Below are 15,349 nucleotides of genomic sequence, written 5' to 3'. Positions count from 1 at the left end.
AGCTGTAGTGCCTACAAGTATAATTTGTGATTGTTCTCTTTTTTGTTTGTTTTTGAACCAAAATACCTTTTCCATCTGACCTTACCCATCTTATTAGTTTAAAGTTCTTGTGACTCCTTTTTTTCCAAATAGGTCCCAGCACAGTTCAGATGGAACCCATCCCAAAGCTGCCATTCTTTACCGTGGAAGTATTGATACAATGAAATGAAACCCTTCCATCCCATGCCATTCCTTCAGTTATGTTCACCACCTCAATCTGATTAATCCTCAGTAATTTGCATGTTGTTCTGATAATAGGAGATTAGATGCCTTGAAGTCTTGTTACTTCAGTTCCTTCTTTCTAGTACTCTCTGAGCTGGACTCCTTGCTAATATTTTCCCTATATTTCTGGTCTCAACGTGGACCACAACAACGCAAACCTACCCTTCCTCTTCAATATACTTGTAAGTTCGTGAAGTTCTTCACCCCCACACCAAATAGGTAACAAACCATATGCAACACTCAATCCAGCTTACAAAGGATGCTGCCTGTCCCCCTAATTGTTGAATCCCCTACAATGACCATATAAGACAGCCCTTCCGCCGCCAACGACCACATAAGACAGCCTTTCCGCCTCCTTGCTCCCTCCCACTTTGGAGAACTTACTGCTTTTAAGGTGCCATAGTCCACATTCTGACTATGCTTTTAGCAGTCTTTATCATTATCCTACTAGACAGCAAGTATATTGTGCCTGTTGAATAGGATTTGTTTCTGTGATTCCTCAGTCGTGATTCTGAGTTAAGAGAGATTTGAGATGGAGACGTCTGCCACAGAGATGGAGACGTCTGCCACAGAGATGGAGACGTCTGCCACAGAGATGGAGACGTCTGCCACAGAGATGGAGACGTCTGCCACAGAGATGTCTTTGTTTCAGGATCGACTTACAAACTGCCACCCATATCCTGGCGCAAATCCTGCCCTTCATATCTTAACCTAAATTATTTATATCCACTTATTAGTTTTTCTAAGTTTTGTTCTACATACCAACATGCACTAAGCAGTGGACAAAAAAATTAAACACTTACTGCTTCAAGTTTCTGCTACATGTATTGGAGGTTTTAAAAACAAGAAAATAAGCACCCGTTTCTCCCTCTGCACCAAATTTGCAATTTTAGCACACATATCATGTTGCACTCTTTCAAAACCACTTTGGGCTATCATTCCATTGAGGTTATATTTGATATCATTAGTACAATTGAAACAGTAACTGGGTCATGTTACTAGAGAAAGTATCAGTACCTGAATCTTGAGAGGATGTAACAAGGCACTAGTTAGCCCCAGTGTAGCTTAATGTGTCTTGTGCTTGTCATCATACAAAGGAGAAATGTTCTTGTAACCCACATGAAGGTGCTGCAGAGGACTGTAAATATAGTAGTTGGTCTTGGGAAGTTGTGAGAAAAGGTTAAGAATGGTGGTTGTGTTCTCAGTGGAAAATAAAGTTCAAACTGATTTGTGGGTTCAATTGGGCCCATAATTTAGAACTTGCTGTTAACATGTAGCTGGTACTGTGTTGCAGTTGTAAGAAGGGGGTTGTCCAGGTGAAGAGAATGCTTTGAAAATTAAAGCTATCTTAGCAATTACCATAGAAGCTTTTAAATATCCTTTCCTGTATTGAACTTGTCCCACTTTAATCAACTGATTAGTGTAGAGTTCTTGGGCATTTAAAATGGATGTACAATGCCAACTCCTGAACACTGTTCAATTCTATATGTTGTTTTCCTCATAGGATATTGAAAAATCTTAAGTTTAAAGAAGGCCATAGCACTCCAAAAGAATTCAAATGTTGAACACAGTACAAAAGTAGACATTGTTTTTAAAATTTCAATTGTTGTTTACTCTGGGTGGGATTTTAAGTTTCCACTGCAGTCAGTGGAGTTTAGAATAGTTTGCTGCATATTACCAGGGTAATAAAATTCCGGCCTCTGTTTCTGCTTTCAAAGCTAAAGTTGGTTGCACGCAGGAAAAAAAATCAAATATTCTGTTTCTAATACCATGAATCAACAAACCACGAGTAAATTGGGATGCAAATTCATTACTACAATTTCCTGGTCTCGAGTTGATTAACATCCTCACCAATACTCCAGCATTAAGTGGTACAAAATGAGCTTAACTGAAGACAACTGCTGATTGGCTAGTTTTCTGATATAAGGCTGACAAAAATGGTACTTAACAACAAATTTCTCAGACAATTGAAGTGATTGCTATTTCTTTTTGTAGTTAGATGGTGTGTTTAATACTTGTGATTCTAAAAATAGAAAACTGAGCTTCATGTTTCTGGAGCTAGAAATTGAGTAGGATGGGAGAACATGGGGTGAAGATGGTTGTAAAGGTGCTAGTGAATTGGGTCAAATAATCCTCTGTTTCTAGACTTCCCTGTATTGACCTTTTGTGTTGTTAAATACAGTCAGCAATTGACACGTTATCTAAACAGTATTCAACCAGTTTCATTATTTGTACTTAACCATTTCGAATGCTGACATACTGAGCTATTTTCTCATTTTCTGCCCTTCAGCATTTTTCAGATTCTTCATGCTCTGTTCACTTTGTGCTAAAATTATGAAATATTCCAAATATATTAAAAATGCTAAACTTTTAATTTTTGTGCTGCAGGAAGCCTGATCACTGGACAGAGCAAAAGGTAAGTCACAGTTCAAGTGACCAAAGAGTTGCCAACTTTTCAGAATTTGAGTGAATCACTTAAATTGTGTCTTTTTTAAATCGGACTCTTCATAGAATCATATGGCACAGAATGGTGCCGTTTGTCCCATCATGCATGTGCTGGCCCTTTTTTAAAAAGCTATCCATTAGTGCTACTTGCCTCCACTTCCCCATAGCTCTGAAATTTTTCCTTTTCAAAAATATAGTGAAGTTCTGTTGGAAAGTTTCTATTGAATTTGCTTCCACCAGCCTTTCAGGCAGTGTATCGTAATTTACTGTGTAATTTATTTCTTTGAAATTTCCCTCTGGTTCTTTTGCCAATTATCTGCTCTATCAAAAGCTTTTAGCATTCTGAACACCTAATGTGATCGAAGCTACCATTCTTTGCATTCTCCAAAACCTTTGATATCCTTCCAATCATGTGATGCTCTGATTTGGACATACTATTCCTCCTGTGGCTTAGCCCTGTATTATAATTATTGTTTTTGTGCTCAATTCCTCTGTAAAGCCCAGGATTTCGTATGCTTTTTGAACAATCTTTTGAACTCTTAATGTTGGCTTCCAAAATTTGTATATATACCCTTCAAGGCCTCTATGTTTATGCATTCCTTTTAAAATTGTGGAGTTTCGTTTTATATAGATAATCCTAATACTTCCTAGCAAATGTAGCCCTTCACACATTTTTGCAGTAAATTCCATTTGTCATCTGAGGCTGTGTCATTTGATAAACAAGGGAGTCAAGGGTTATGAGGGCGGGCAGGAAAGTAAAATTGAGACCACAACCAGATCAGCCATGATCTTGCCAAATGGCAGAGCAGGCTTCAAGGGCCAAATGGCCTAGTCCTGCTAAGTCCTACGTGTCTCACTTATGGAAGTCTGTTACTATCCTCCTCACTGTTAGCTACATTTCCAAGCTTTGTGTCGTCTTCAAATTTTTGAAACTTTGCCTCCACACCATAATCTCCACACCATGATCTTCCCTTCCCCTTCACACAGTGTTTAATCTGTACCAGAATTACCTTCTCCCTGAAGCCCTCTATTGCCTGTTTATTGTTCTACTTGCCAATCTTTGTTTTTGTCCACCTTGGCAGATCCACTTTTCAAGTCACTGAAATTATCCCTCTTAAGTAACTTAATCTTCAGTTGTTCATGGTCAGATTCCATAGCTACTCTAAACCTAATGATGTTCTGATCCCTGTTTCCCAAATGTGCTCCCACTGAAATATACTCCATCTGCCCCACTTTCCATCCCAAAAACAAGCAACTAAAAGCACTTTAAAAAGAAATGTTACATAGAGCAAATTAAAAGTTTGGAAGGTAGAAGTTAAATTATTCTTAAGAAACTTTTTTAAAGGTTAAGGTTTAGCTTAAATCTGCTATTTTTTTTAATTAACAGCACTCCACGATCATAAAATTATCTTTTTCATGGAATTTCTCGTCCATCAAATTTTATTAATTACAACAGTTAAAAACATAAAAACTTGATTGAACAAGGTGTTACATTTTGAAATGTTTCAAATGGTGGTGTGGATATGATAACTCAACTCAATCTGGGAGAAGCCACAAGACAACCTGTGTCAGAATTCTCAATAACAGCACAACTTCAGGACTTCCATGGTGATCAGTGCATGCTTGATATCCTCAAGTTGGCTCAATGATGCGATCGCCAACTATTCGCTGTCAACACCCTGCCTCCCAACAAAATCTGACCTGTTTCCTCATTTGCTCCTTTAGCCAAATAAAAACAATCCTAAAGGGCATTGTCTATTTCTGTACAAGTATCTACTGCCGCCCCTATTATTCACTCCCCTATTTTTCTTGAATACATTGTAGCCAAGAAATTTCAGTTCCCATTCCTATCCTTGTTGAGCAAAGTCTTTGCCATTGCCATGATAACATAATCACGTTTGCCAAATTGAGCCTGAACACTCCAATCTTATTTGCATGTGGTTCAGCCTTGCCTTAGTTTGCTTTGCATTTCTTCCCTGTCTGATCCCTCCACTTCTTTACTCTAATGCTGTTTGTCTCTCTGTCCCCTGTGATATGTTTCTGCTCTCTGCTTCATCCTGCTTTCCCCCTGTCCTCACCGCCCCCCCCTCCCCCAAATTAACTTAAACCCTCCCTGAAAACACTACATCTGAGGTGCATCAGTTTATTTACCTTTGTCCAGAAGAGAAATGTTTTGGTCATAATCGGGCACAATCAGCTCAGAAACCTTTATTTCAACCCAAGGTAGTTAATAAAATGAGTTGGTCCATTGAGCAAGGTTGACATTTAAACAAAATCTTTTGTTCTATCTCTATTTCAATCTGCTGCCAGTATTCAGTCAATGCCTGAAGAAATCTGTAATACAATTCCTTATGTAATGGTTTATTCTATTGAATTTTATTTCATGTTTGCTGGGAGATGCAACACTTTTGAGTATTTAGTGCCTCTATCAAAATCTCTCTGGACAGAATTTTTAATAAAAATTCTCCTTTTTGTTTTGAAAAAGCATTTTGATAGACTTTCTTGATTACACTGTTTCTCTCATTTCATAAGCCTTTCATTGTCATCGTGACAGCACATCTAATGCATATGTTTACAAGTATTTATACTCTTCTAGTAATAAGAATTATTACAGCATTGTAAACATAGCAGCCATATTGTGAGAAAGATAGTTGTTCTAAATACGGAAACTATTACTTGTTCTGCTTACTAACATTTTTCTAAGGGTGGATTATACTAATTTGGAAAGGAATGTATCTATCTGCATTGAATAATAAAAATATAATAGTTGGTCCTTTTTTCGTTGTGAGGGAAGTTCATGGGGCTGTTTAACATGAAGGCATAAGATGACAAACATAATTCAATTTTTTTTTCCACTATTGAGGTCCAGACTCTCTCTCTCTTTCCAAATCTACTTTCATATATGATGTTCTTTCAAGTTGTGATGGAAGTTGAATGCACCTGCAAATGAAAACTCCAGTTTATAGCATTGAACAAAGCCTCCTGATGAGCTTTCTTCTTCTATCTTTAAAGGGTGATTATTCCAAACCACAGAGTTTTCCTGATGCGATTGATCTTAAAAGAAAGAAACTCTATGAGTATTTGGTGAGTCTGAATTAATTTTGTCTGTCATCAATAAAGTGGTATATGTTATGTAATGGGGAGCTGAAGCTTACAAGTTATACGTAATCCAAAATGTGAACTTTTTAACAATGCCTTGACAACATACTGCACTATATATAGGAGTATAGGCCCAGGCTAATGCCCTAGGAACATGGGTTCAGATCCCACCATGGTAGCTGGTGGAATTAAAATTCAATTAATAAATCTGACATTGAAAGCTGGTCTCAGTAATGGTGACCATGAAACCATTGTTGATTGTTGTAAAAACCCACCTGGTTCTTTAATGTGCCTTAAGGGAGGCAGATTTCCTTCCCTACCCAATCTGGCCTGGGTAGCAATGTGGTTGACTCTTAAAAGCCCTCTGAAATGGCCTGACAAGCCATTCAGTTCAAAGGTAATTAGGGATGGTCAACAAATGCTGGCCTTGCCAGTGACATCCACATCCAATGAAAGTATTAAAAAAACTGATAGCAATGCTTCACTTATTTATGTGTATGAAGTTTAATCTTTCATGGTTGTTCTGTTTGTAAGGACTTGCATAATGGTGAAGTAACTTAAATGATCAAGTTGAGTAAATTAGCGCCAGCCTTGTGAAAGAAGACTGCTGGCTCTGCCAAACAGCATACATACATAATGAAAATTGGTATGTCTTGTCACTCAAATCTTCCTTAACTTCTGAATGTTGAGATCCATGGAAGTTAGTGTATTTAATGTTAATGAGGAAAAATGACAATTGAGCAAACAGTGGCACTCCGGGTAATCAAATCTCTAGGATTTGAGGATTTTCACACAAGTGTTCAAAGAAAAAGGTGTGTTTTAGTCACAATTTTCAAAAGTATTCTTACTTCAGGAATTGTGCTTTTTTTATTAGAAAATTGCAAGTGCCACTCACTTAAGAAGTGAGAGGAGGAGAACCAGTTAATGGTCGATGTGTTAATTTAACATCATTTGTGGGGGAATTGCTGGAAATTATAATCAGAATGACTGAGCGCATGGCTGAGCTGATCAAAGAAAGTCTGCCTGGATTTGTGATAAATCATGTCTGAATAATCTAGTTAATTTTTTTGAGCATGTCACTATCATGGCAAATAGAGGTGTGTTAATTTAATATTAATTGTGTCTAATTGTACGCAGGTGGTTGGCATTAACTGAGGATTCACTGGTAGCCCTTCAGACACAGAATGAAACTGTTGTTGAGTTAGGTGGTGTATGCTTCAAATGTGTAACTCTAAATAAATGCTTATGTAAGTGAATAAAGATTGGCTCCAAGTCTATTCTTTACTGGCTGGCTTTCTGGACAGAATGTGGTAGCAGAAAATCATTGCCGAAAGATGAAGGTTGGAAGCCAAGAAATTTTCAGACAGGAAACTATAATCCTTTTGACCATTTGTGGAATATGGCCGTAAGCAAATGTAAATTGTTGAGGTACGATTACCTTCCAATATTCTTGGAGTCTTGGTGAAAGAATGAAATGGCTGTGTGGACACCATATAAGCGCTGCAGTTTGCCACATCCAGTTGTGAATGGTGGTGGACAATTAAACATGTAATTGGAGGAGACGGCTCCACAAATATTCCCATCCCATCACATTAGCACATTTCTTAGTTAATATCACCACCGTCAATACCACTTTGTCCTTTTGTCTATGATATCTTTTGGCAATCTCCACCTATCACTGGTCCTCTATCCAGCTCTACCTGTCTGTCCCGTCCCCCTTAAACCAGCTTGTCTTTCACTTCTTTTCTATTTTTCCTTAGCTCTGATGAAGAGTCATTCGGACTCGAAACGTTAACTGTATCCCTCTCCGCAGATGCTGTCAGACCTGCTGAGTTTTTCTAGGTGTTTTTGTTCTAGATTTCCAACATTCGCAGTATTTTGCTTTTATCCCCATCCCAATGATGGGAGAGCCCAGCACATCAGTACAAAAGACAAGGCTGAAGCATTTGCAGCATCATCAGCCAGAAGTGTCAAGTGGATGATCCAGCTCTGCTTTCTCCGGCAGTCCGCAGCATCATAGATGCCAGCCTTCAGCCAATTCGATTCACTCCATGTGATGTCAAGACATGGCTGAAGGCACTGAATACTGCAAATGGTATGGGCCCTAACAACATTTCAGTAACAGTACTGACGAATTGTGCTCCAGAACTAGCTGTGCCCTTAGCTAAGCTGTTTCAGTACAGCTACAATGCTGGCATCTACCTGGCAATGTGGAAAACCAAATCCAATTTGACCAATTATTGCCCCATCAGTCTTGATCATCAGCAAAGTGATGGAAAATGTCGACGCGAGTGTTATCAAGAGGCACTTAATCAACATTAACCGGCTCACTGATGCTGATTTTGGCTTCTACCAGGGCCACTCTGCTCCTGACCTCATTACAGCGTTGATCCAAACATGGACAAAAGAGCTGAACTCCAGAGGTGAGGTGAGAGTGACTGCCTTTGACTAGTTAGTAATACATAGCACAAAGGAAGATGGTTGTGGTTGTTGGAGGTCAATCATCTCGCTGTTGTTGCATGAGTTCCTCAGGGTAGTGTCTGGGGCTCAGCCACCTTCAGTTGCTTCAATCAATAACCTTCGCTCCATCATAAGATCAGAAGTGGGATTGTTTGCAGATCATTGCACAATGGTGTTCACCATTCGTGGCTCCTCAGATACCATGCCCATATCCAGCAAGACCTGGGCAACATTCAGGCTTGTGCTGATAAGTGGCAAGTAACATTGGTGCCACACAAATGCAGGGCAATGACCATCCACAACAGGAGAGAATAAAACCATCTCCCTTTGACATTCAGTGGCATTACCAGTGCTGAATCCCCACTATCAGCATTTTGGGGGTTACCATTGACCAGAAACTGAACTGAACCAGTCATATAAATACTGTGGCTACAAGAGCAGGTCAGAAGCTGGGCATTCTGCACAGTAACTCACCTCCTGACTCCCCAAATCCTGTCCACCATCTACAATGCGCAAGTCAGGAGTGTGATGGAATACTCCCCACTTGCCTGGATGAGTGCAGCTCCAACAACACTCAGATACGACACCAGTCAGGACAAAGCTGCCTGCTTGATTGGCACCCCATCCATGGCCTTCAACGTTCATTCCCTCCTCCACCGATGCACAATGACATTAGTGTATATCATCGACGAGATGAACTGCAGCAACTGACCAGGGCTCTTTAACAGCACCTTCCAAATCTGTGACCTCTACCACCTAGAAGGATAAGGGCAGCAGATGCCTGCAAACACCACCACCTGCAAGTTCCTCATCAAGCCACACATTATCTTGACTCGGGACAATATAGCCGTTCCTTCACTGTCACTGGGTCAAAATCCTGGAATTGTCTCTAACAGCACACTGGGTGTACCTACACCAAGTGGACTGCATCGATTCAAGAAGACTGCTCACCACCACCACCACCTTGAGGGCAATTAGGGATGAGCAATAAAACTGCTGTCCTAGTCAGCGCCTACATCCCATGGAATAATATTTACAAAGAGCACTGATTAGGTTCCTACCAAAGATGACGTCTATGTCCAATTTAGTAGGAATAGGATTGAGTAAACAACTGGTAATCTCATAGACAGGATGGGCTCAGCGATGCCATGATGGTACATAGGAAAGAACCTAGAGAAAGATGTGAGTTCAGGGCTAGGGAAAAGAGGAATAGTAAAGGTTGGCCAGGTGGGCTAGTAGAAGGGAGGCAACAGCAGCTGCTGATCGGATTGTCTCAATCTTAGTGATAAGTCCATAAACTCACACTTGTTGAAGTTCATTTTATGGAATGGGGAGAGGGGTTTACGAAAATAGTCTGAAGTTAAGGTAAGAAGCTGGGGGTTATCTTTGCATTCCAGGATGATCCTGGAATAGTGAGCAGTTTTAGCAGACGATAGTAGGACCTGGTAGTATTTTAAGTGGTCAAGTGAGGTCAACTAAAGCAAACCCTGCACTGTTTTATTGGTGTCATAAAGGAAAACTTGCATGCGTCTTCATGGTGCATGTTGATGATTTCTTAGGGGTGTGAATTTAAGATATGTTATAGTGTGGAATTTAAAATTTGGAGATTTATAGGACTTTTCATAAGTAATGGTTTAGATAGTCAGCAAAGTAGATTTGGAATAACTTTTAAATCAACAATCCTGTTTGAGTGTTATTCCCAGACTGGTTGGTTAGTACTAGGTCACTGCAAGATTATATTATTTCTATGGAAGAAACTGAATGCTTGTGAAGTTTGATTGGTTAGTTGAACTGGTTGGGCACTCATCAAAACTAGCATCTGGTCAAGTATGTGCTTAAGTTAAGTACTACAATGAAACCTGCAATAGTCAGTGCAGGGTGCACAGTTAGGCACAGAATAAATTTGTTTTCTTGGACATTTGTGACTAGTCCTGGTTACTGAAATTCCCAGTTGTGCAGGACATGTTTCTGACTGGAATAATTTGACCTTCTGTAGTGAGGTGTGGAAATGTAACTTTGTATTTATTTTCAGCAACGCTTTCAGATAAAAAGTGAAGACGATGCCAGTTTTGTTCTGAAGGTTACAAAGGCTTTCAAGGATGCATTGATCAGTTACTATCAAAAGAAAGAAACTGTGAGTATTTTGAAATTCTTCCACGGACTGATCCATGAGTCTACATATAGTGAATGATTCAGCCCTCTCATTCAAATGATAGTATATCTTTACAACAATTGCTCTTTTTGGTTCTTGTGGTGATATGTGATCTGTTTTGAAGCTGAAAAGGATTGAATTTCTTACTTCAGGTTTTTTTCCAGCTTTTTTGTTCAATACAATTGCTGCAAATATCTCTTGGTTAACTACTCCACAGTACAAAATGCTGTGTTACCTCAGCAATTGAAATGTGCTGTGTGGGGAACAAACATGCCGTGCGCAAGCAACGTTTTCTTTGAAATATGTAGCTGCGTGGCAACAAGCTGGCCACGTACAGCAAACAGAAGTTAAGAGGCAATGTTGTTGCACTGATGTGTGGCATATGGGCTGTTGAAGAATGTGACATATCTGCAATTTGTCTCAAAGTTCTTTCTCATTAATTGATATCTCTGGATTTAAACCTATAATATAAATTCTTCTGATTGAATTGTTGTTGTTTCACCGTACATAATCCTCAGAGGTATGAATATAATGCATTTGCAGCTGAATAATACTTCATAATTTAACACAGATTAATGGGAGTTTTGTGGTGACTTTCTAATTTGGTGCAGCAGCCTTAAAAGGAATTAGGCATGTGTGAGGAAGATATTTTGACTTTGTGTGCCGTCTTGAATTCCACCAGCATTATTAGTTTATTGAATTATAAATAATGACGGCTAGTCAATAATTTCTTTAACCTTTTGCATTAAAAAAAAATTTACAATTTTGAAAGCCAATAAGAAACAGCACACTATTAGTGTTTTGTTTGCATTGGTCAATTTCTAGTCTCAATTCGGTATTTTTTCCCCCCGAGAGTAGGCAGTTTTACTTTAACATGCCCACTCATTTTTGCACGTACTGTTTCTTTCTACCATCACTATCTGGAAGCTGGAAAGAGGGAACAGCGGGACTGGCACTAGGAAAGTCCTGAGGTGAGTAGGTTTGAGCTGGGTCAAATAAGTGCCCTCTCCACAATGTCATCAACTGCATTGGATCATAATTAAGATGACTTGAACTCTCGATCTCCGAAATAGTGAACACAGTTACTTGTCTTATGCGAGTATACTGGACAACGGATTTCCAACTTTTCTGAATAAAATCTGCCCAATTGTGGTTTGTATTAAAAGATTTTGTTACTTAATACTTTGTAATGTGTAGGTGTTAGTTCATTAAAGTTTAATTCTTGCAGAACAACCAATGTGAGTTTTTTTTCTTGTTTTATGTGTCTGTTTTGCACTTCTCCTGCACTCTTGACAGATGAACGACCATGTCAAACATTGATCCATTGTACCAAAAAGCATAACCTGTGCTACCACTATTTACACAAGCACCTACTATGTCAAATAGAGCTCTCTGCATTTTTTCACAATAGGACAATTTGCATCTGAATGAATTGTCTATTCATCAAACTTTCCAAAAATCTATCAGCACTAAAACTTTAACATTAATTCCTTATACCATATATCAACTTGGTATAGGGGCTTAGGCATATTTTATTCAAAGTGTCAAAACCAACCAGATTAAGGTCTCCTATCATATGCAAGGAATCATTCGGTACTCTGGAATTAACATTTGAAGAAGTTTTGTGAACACTTCTTCAGTTTTTGGCTGGGAAGGAGACTTTATACTACATTTCAGTTCTGCACAGAGGTGGTTACCTGGTATATTTTCTCAGCTGAGGTTTTTGGTACCAATTGGCTCAGACTTCTGTTTCTTGTTCTGACTTCCTTGAAATCACATACCAACACAATGTTAAATGTTCCTTTAGTATGCAGACTGCTTCTTCCTGCACAAATACCTGGATTGTTTTACAACTGATGATCATCAGCACAGATAATTTGCACGCCTTTAACCATTACCATTTCTTAATATTGCTGCTAATGAAAAGTGAAGATAAATACTCGTAATCCTCTCAGTTTTATCTTATAACTCCACAAGCTACGCCATTTTTCCTATGGTGGTCTGATGGTCCTTTGCTAGAACTCAAGATGGAAAGAAAGCAGATTTTTGTTCAGTTCTACCTGGTTGTGTTTGGTATGGCATACTTCCAGATTTCATGTTACAACTGTTCTGTACATTCTTTGATCCAATCCAAGTAAAGATTAGTGTTTTTTCTTTCAACACAACAGTTGCAGGAATAACCTGTGTATTCTCCTAAATTAAGCAGTAAATATACAAATTCAAAATGAGGGTCGTGCATTGATGTTACCAAAGCCTTAATCTGTTGTGATCGCTAAGTTTTGCTGCAAATGAGGAAAATACTGTAAACTATTTGAGTCCCTATTTTCAGACAGAATTATGGTGTAACTATTCCTATGTAAAGGAAGAAAGAGCTTGCATATATTGTACATTGCCACACTTTTTAATGTCTAAAGTGCTTCACATCCAAGTAATTATTTTGAAGTGCAGTGACATATTGCAACGCAGGTGTGGCAGCCGTTTTGTACAGCAAGATTTCACAAAAGGCAATGAGGTGAATGATCTGACCCATTCTTTGTCATGCTGTGTCAGTTGAAAGAATATTAGTTAGAACACTTTGCAAACTCTGCTTTTCACATAATGCAATGTGATCGTGAACATTCATCTTAACAGTGTGTTCTTATGGATAGCACCTGTGATAGTCCCATACTAGAGTGCTAACCTAGATTATGTGCTCAATCCTGGAGTGGAGTTTGAAATTACCAGCTTCCAACAGTGCTATCAACCCATGCAAGGACATCACAAGTAAGAAGGCAGCTGGGAGGTGTGTACCAAAGTTGATCATTCTGTGCATTGGAGTGGGTCTTTGTCGGAGAATCTTGATGTTCAGCAGAGAGTAGCATCCAGTTTCAGCACTTGGTTCAGGAACTGCTAGAAGATGACCAGAAGTCTTTCTAAACTCTAACAGTGCACTGGTTAAGGAACTTATATGTCTCTAATGACTTTTAATTTTGCTCGCCAAAAGACTTTCTTCCAGTGGTACTTATGTCAGACTATACACATTGCTATGGGCTTCAGGAGAGCTCCTTTGCTTTCTTTACTTCTCGCTAACTTTATATGAAAGTTATTTATTTTCCTCCACTATGGCCAGAATGCATCAGATTGTTCATGTTATACAATGCAGTTTAGTAATCTTTTTTACATATTTAAAAAAGGTTTGGATGATTATCACCTGTACCTGTGCTCAGGAATATAAGCTTATATTGCTTCTTGTTCCATACAATCAGATGAGTTTTTTTACTTGATCTGGAAGTAGGTTTCCTTTGCTAATAAGAACGTCAAGGACCATCATCTAAGCAATTTGAAGCGACAGTAGTTGACTTAAATTGTGAGCATATCTAACGGTTGCTTACTGCAACAATTCTGTCAATGCTTGTAGACATTTTCTACATTTTTCCATTGTTTAGGATGCGCAATGCTGCTCTTCAAGTTATCCACACCAGATAGAATTTCCATACATTGTATGGCTGCAAAAACAACTGATTTAATTTACCTTCACCAAAATGACTGGCTGACTTTGACCTATATCCAAAAGTTACCTTTTTTAAAAATTTTAACAACCAGGTATCCCTTTTCATGATAATTTGGAATATGGTTCACCCAAAGCTTTAACTTCAAACAGACATATAATGTAATATCTCCATCTTCAAAAAATTCCAGATTCAATTCATTTTTTCCCCAATTACACTTTTTAAATCAAATAAAATATTTTCTCCTGCTTGTCAGTGAGTTTTTTTGGTTCCAGTTTTGATTCATAACCAGACAGTTGTCTTATGTCAGTTATGCTCTTGGTCGATCGTTTTGGGTACTTTCAAGATTGTGGTAAAGCCTTCACTTCTGACAATTGATACTTTACGGATCAACTGGAGAGTCCATCAACTCTTATGTGCAACACTGTCATGTATGAAAAGTTTCATATGACTATTTGAAACTTCGTGTTTGGAATTCTTATTGTTTGTGGGAACCCTTGCCAGAGAAAATATTTCTGAAGATAATTAGCATTAGCTCTAATGTTTTACTGGAACAGACTAATGCACTCTTCTCGATATGTTCTTGTAATTGTTGGACTTCAGATGACTTGAGTCATTCAGCAGGAAGGCTAAATTGGCTTGCAGATCATTTTTCAGGAATATATTCAACCTGTGGAGGTGGAAAATAGTCTACAGTGATAAAACGTTCAACTCTCCCGTTGATACTTTTCGAACCAAATGGCTGCTACTTGCTGCCTTGTTCTCTCCACTACGCAGACAGCAGGCTGTCTTTGAATGGAATAGGAAACTTAAATAGATTTTCTGATTCTTTCTTCACTCACAGATGTATTGTCCCCACAACACAAACTGGAACTTTTAAATTCATATTTTTTGAAAAGTCGTCATTTTGAATTTTTCACTCCAGAATTTTCTGTTTTTGCTGCTAATTTCAGAATTAGCTTTATTGCAGTGAAATTACAGCTAAATTGAATAAAGCAGCTTGAAAATCAATACTGCTTGGGATCTGTGTTTATTTGTTTCACTGAACTCAAGTATCATACTTTGATCTTATATTGATTACCAAAGGTACTTGACGGACAATCCCAGTGAACTTTATTTACTGTCAGCCTAAAATGCTTCAATGATCTTAAGTTATAGTAAATAAACTAGAACTGGGTTTTCTTCTTTTGGGGAAAAAAAACTATGTTCTTATGCTTTGTTTTTAACTAAACAGTGTCTTCGTAGTTCTAGCTGTATCCCATTTCAAACCTTTTTTCCCTTGCCCAACCTCAAAGGACCCAGCCATGAGGCCAACATTGGATCAGAGAACTGCAAGATCCATCGGTATACCAGATGACTATTCCAGATATAAACCTGATGTGCCAGCTTCAGCGGTACGAGGCTCTGAAAGCCCGAGAGGTAATTCAGATTTGAAAATTATCAG

General features: G+C 38.5%; 1 protein-coding gene across 9 annotated transcripts in view; it reads left to right on the top strand.

Moving 5' to 3' along the window:
* Positions 1 to 15,349, top strand: part of LOC121276532 — an 82,002-nt gene that overhangs the window by 56,661 nt on the left and 9,992 nt on the right. For 6 of the 9 annotated variants that reach the window (XM_041185059.1, XM_041185060.1, XM_041185056.1 and 3 more), the window contains 4 exons: positions 2,650 to 2,677; positions 5,719 to 5,790; positions 10,298 to 10,399; positions 15,201 to 15,324. In XM_041185059.1, coding sequence (XP_041040993.1) covers positions 2,650 to 2,677; positions 5,719 to 5,790; positions 10,298 to 10,399; positions 15,201 to 15,324 — 326 coding nt within the window. Of the gene's footprint in view, positions 1 to 2,649; positions 2,678 to 5,718; positions 5,791 to 6,942; positions 7,062 to 10,297; positions 10,400 to 15,200; positions 15,325 to 15,349 lie in introns of those variants that run through there. The other 3 variants (XM_041185065.1, XM_041185064.1, XM_041185063.1) reach the window with 2 other exon arrangements.

Source organism: Carcharodon carcharias, chromosome 3 (genome assembly GCF_017639515.1).
Source record: "Carcharodon carcharias isolate sCarCar2 chromosome 3, sCarCar2.pri, whole genome shotgun sequence".
Lineage (NCBI taxonomy): Eukaryota > Metazoa > Chordata > Chondrichthyes > Lamniformes > Lamnidae > Carcharodon > Carcharodon carcharias.
This window is presented reverse-complemented; position numbering and strand designations above follow the sequence as displayed.